The sequence below is a fragment of the Rhea americana genome, unplaced genomic scaffold (assembly GCF_003343005.1).
Source record: "Rhea americana isolate MKP2758 unplaced genomic scaffold, rheAme1 scaffold_110, whole genome shotgun sequence".
Lineage (NCBI taxonomy): Eukaryota > Metazoa > Chordata > Aves > Rheiformes > Rheidae > Rhea > Rhea americana.
The window spans coordinates 1979460-1983858 of NW_028185151.1; the positions used below are offsets into that span (position 1 = coordinate 1979460).

The 4399-nt window shown below is 40.2% G+C and overlaps 1 protein-coding gene across 10 annotated transcripts in view; it reads right to left on the bottom strand.

Moving 5' to 3' along the window:
• NCOA7 (nuclear receptor coactivator 7) overlaps window positions 1-4399 on the bottom strand; it is a 97851-nt gene that overhangs the window by 17792 nt on the left and 75660 nt on the right. For 8 of the 10 annotated variants that reach the window (XM_085314213.1, XM_085314203.1, XM_085314222.1 and 5 more), the window contains 2 exons: window positions 2792-3855; window positions 1001-1169 (listed from right to left, as the gene is read on the bottom strand). In XM_085314213.1, coding sequence (XP_085170339.1) covers window positions 1001-1169; window positions 2792-3855 — 1233 coding nt within the window. The remainder of the gene's footprint in view (window positions 1-1000; window positions 1170-2791; window positions 3856-4399) is intronic. The other 2 variants (XM_085314260.1, XM_085314275.1) reach the window with 2 other exon arrangements.

The window sequence follows — 4399 nt, forward strand, 5'->3', positions numbered from 1 at the left end:
GGTCAACGAGATGAGAGGTAGTTTGATAGTTTCATATATGAATATAATCTGCATTCAGAATATTTTTTAAACACAGTAAGTTATTTTGATACAGCAAGTATCAAACACAGTAAGTTATTTTGATATGTCTTTGACAGAAGTTGGAGAACAACTCGGTAGTCTGTCACCGTTGGCGACACCAGGTACCAAACGGCAGTTTATATGCAGCTGCCTAAAAACTGGGTGCTCTGGCCACCCAGCCAGGCATGCAAATCTAGAGCTGCTGCTGATGCTTGTGGCAGGAGCCGCTCCTTTGCTGCACACACAGGCAGTTCAACACCTACAAGCACTCCCTGCCACGACTGAGCAAGAGAAAGGCCAGGGATTTAATTCGTCACAGCTAGGGGAATTCTATGGGTGATTTAYCTAGAAAAACACAGGCCTTCACCTTCCTTTTGTTATAGTAATGCTCATTATACATATGTATGCACWTACATGTGCATAAAGCAACTAAATGTATTTTATTGTGGAGGGAGAGATTAATTTTTTGCATGGGCCTGAAGGTAGGAACAGCCACATCCATTCAGTTAGGAGTGTCTCCCTTTGTTACATTATGTTCTTTGCTCAGGTGAGGTATCAGTTTTGGCACTGGCACCTTGCTGGATTCCTTGCCTCTCCTGCAAACGCTCCACTTTTACCCTTCTCTTCACTCCCTAGAATATGGCCAAAATCCAGATGACCCCTCAGTCCTTTTATCAAATGTTACCTGCACATATATTCCTCTTCCCATTTTCCAAGTCACACCTGCTCCCTTTTTCCTTCACACTAGCAGCCATACTGGACCAGCAACAAACATTCTCTCTGGTGTTCAAGAATATGAAGGCACTCTCTCRTTTCATCTCAGCCTCCCTGCTGCATTTCACACCTTCAACCAGGTAGAAAAAGTCAGGCTCAACTCTCGAAGCACTACACACTTAAAAATGGAGACAAACAYGTTTTTATACAACACGCTGCTGCTTACCTTTCCCGAGGAACAGCAAACCAGTACTCTGGTTGCTTTATCTTTTTACTGTACTGCTGAGACATGGTGGTGCTCTGAGATGCAAAGGACTTTCTCATGGGCTTGCCCACTTTAATGCACAGAAACATTGGAGGAGTCTTACTCTTCTCCTCTTTTGAAGGAAGCATATCTGAACAAGAGACACAAAAGAAATGGTCTGTTTACAGGACAGTAAAACTACCGCACCRGACAGAACAGCAGCACAAAGATCAATAATCCTGTGCAAAGGAATACTCAGAAGCACCACACACAGAGTTAGATTCAACATGTGGTTCTACAGTAAAATGGGCTGAATAAGGGCCAAGTTTCACAGAGGCAGGGATTTTACTCCCRTTTCATCACAGTTTGTATTCCCCTTAGTTGTACAGCTGTTTACAGAACAGTCATGTAAAGCTAAAAGGATGATAAGGGCAAACAAAACGCAGAATTGCAGTACACAGCTGGGAGCAAACTGCAATGTGGAGCAGACAAGGAAGGGGGACTGCAAAGAGAACACCGTAGGCTACTTTTGCCACCACAGCTAGCTCAACCTCCACYACAGGCAAAAGGTAATGCAGTTCCTGTCTTGTCTCTCTCTCTAGATGGCTCATCTACCTCAGCTTTTGAATCAGCCCAGGAAACTGATCCAGCTGAGTAACAACTCTGTGCAAATACACACACAAAGGTTCTGTTTATGCTGGATCAGTTCCCCAATTCTGATAGTCTGATAGTCATACAAGCACCTTTTGCTTGCACAAGAGTAAGAGCAGTTTATATTCCTTAAATTACCACTGCCACCAAAATTTGTTAATTAAAATATAACCTCAGTCACACTGAATTTGCCACACTGATTTTAGGAGAAGGCRTACAGCCATCCTTTTTTCCCCTCACAGAGAAAGATTAGCAAATACAACCACCAAGACAAACTCTTCCAAAGAGAGGAAAAATCATTTTAAGAAAAATTACTTTTGAAGAAAAGACTTCCACTCTAATTGTCCTCCACTGCAATATGAATTGAGGCATATCCACCAGCTCACTAAACTAGCAAGAGAGGAGTATCAGTGTTCTGGGATGTACAAGTGCTTAGAGCTGCAAGATAGTGGTAGAAATAGTAGCACATGAACACGCTATTTACACTGAAATTTCATTTTGATTCACGTTTTTCAGTAACATCCTGAATTTTAACTATAATAACCCAATGACCCAAAATGACCCAAACACCAAGAAGGATCAGTCAGCAGGACTCTACATACATGGCTATTTATCACTTCTTTGGGACTACCCATAGCATGAAAGATACTAGTGTGGTACACAAGAGTAGTCAAAAATACTTTGAAACYCACTTTACAGCAGTATACTACTTCGGATTTTGACTTTCAGAAATAAATTGACAAACTTCACTGAAGAAACATAACTTATCAATATGGAGTAAGAATTCCTAAATCATTATGTGTTCCTATCAGTACTGCAAATGGATGATGTTTTATTGTCCCTCTTAAAAGCAGTACACACAAGTAACGTATGTATAAACAGTAATCACTAAATACAGAAAGAGCAGGCAAGTTACTTGTTAGACTAGAAGCTTAGGAGATTTGAAGACTTTTTTTTTTATTTTAAGTAGTGGAAAAATATAAGAATATACACATATTTACAATAGTAGAAAAGGATCAGGTAATATAGAAAGAGGAAATTTAGAGCACAAGGATTGATTCAAAGGTTACCGTCATAATGCTGGCCAGCTCTCTGAGGAAACAAGGATAACCAGAGACCTACCTTCAATTGGCACTTGAATTTTCTGCAGCAGCCACAGTCTGATTTCTGATTGATTGTCTAACTGTGTTTCTTGACAGGTCTTGTCTACAGCTGGTACTAATGAAGAGTCCACAGACTCTTTCAGATCCTTTTCCTCTGCTGCTGCTGAGCTGATTTCTAATGAAGTTGCTTTCCTTTCAATACAGCAGGATTCAAGCTCCATACTTTTAACTGTATGGACTTCATTAGCTTGGGACTTTGAACTGCTAAGTGTAAGGTCTATGCCAATTGCTTTATTGTTTTCACCTTTCTGGATTTCAGCCTTGTGCAAGTCTTCAGATGACTGAGACCCATTCCCATCTTTATTGAGGTAAAATTCAATAAGTTTATCTTTCTCTAGCTCGCTCTTAGTGTCCAGTGCAGTCTCCACCTTACCTGTTGGGGAACTGACACATTTGTTTACTTCTGGAATAACATCTTGCTTTTCACACAGCTCTAAGTCTAAGTCAGCTTTAGGTTCAATACCGTCCTTTTTTTCCAAGGAATCAACTGTCAAGTGCTCCTGGACTTCCGTAGTGGATTTGGTTACCTGCTGCTTAGTTCTCCCCAACTCCCTGGGGTCAGCCAGAAAGCCTTCCATTACTGAGCCTTTTCTGTCCAACCCTCTGTCCATACAAGATGAAGTCTCCTCCAGTTCAATGAAATCATCCTCTCCTCCCAWAAGGGAGTTTTCTTTGGTTTTGATGTCTGAAACACTTTTTTCCCCAGAAAGCTCCTTGGCACATAGCTCTCCAGTAGACTTTTCCAACTGCTCAGTGGCAGTGATGTTGTTAGGAAACTCCAGTGACTTTGATTTGATTGAGCCCGTACTATCAGAAGACTGAAGAACTTCAAAATCAGCAAACTTTTCTGTATCTGAAGGCTTTATTTGTTTGGCACCCAGAGCAGTAGATGAATCCCCATTCTGCTGCCTCTTTTCCTTGCTAAGGGATTTGAATTTGCTGAAAGGATTGATGTCTTTCTCAGAGGAAAGGTCTTCCCACTCTCCTGGCCTGTACAGAGGACAAAGATCCTTTGGTATGTCACTGTGAGGGAAAATGATGGATGTACGTGGGATGTTAAAAGCAAAATGGAAAACAAACAAAACTGAAAAGAATATAACAACTTAACTTAAGCTGTGAAACTCAACTAAAAATTATTTTCTCCAAAATAAAGATAGAAAATGGAAATAAGTGACATTAAAAACAAACAGAAAATCTAAATAACAAACAACAGATAAAAATATGGGAAGAGTAATACTGAAAAAATGAGTAAACCACTCTGAACAGCATGCTACCCAGGTGAAGAAATGGTACATATGTAAATACAATGTGCAAGTCATCAGAAGTTCAGTAACCAAAACCACGGAACATGTATTCAGCTCTTGAAACTTAATTCATGCCATACTAACAATGTTACTTCTCCCAGTTAAAATAAGCCAAGCTCTCAAACCATTTAGGCTCCTGTAGTCAGTACAAATGTTCTTTTGAGAAGAAAGCAGATCAGATAAAAGCTGTACCCTGTTTAAACATGTTTACTGCAAAGCTGTAACTGGCAATAAGAGGTTGAGAGTTTTTCTTAAAAAAAAAA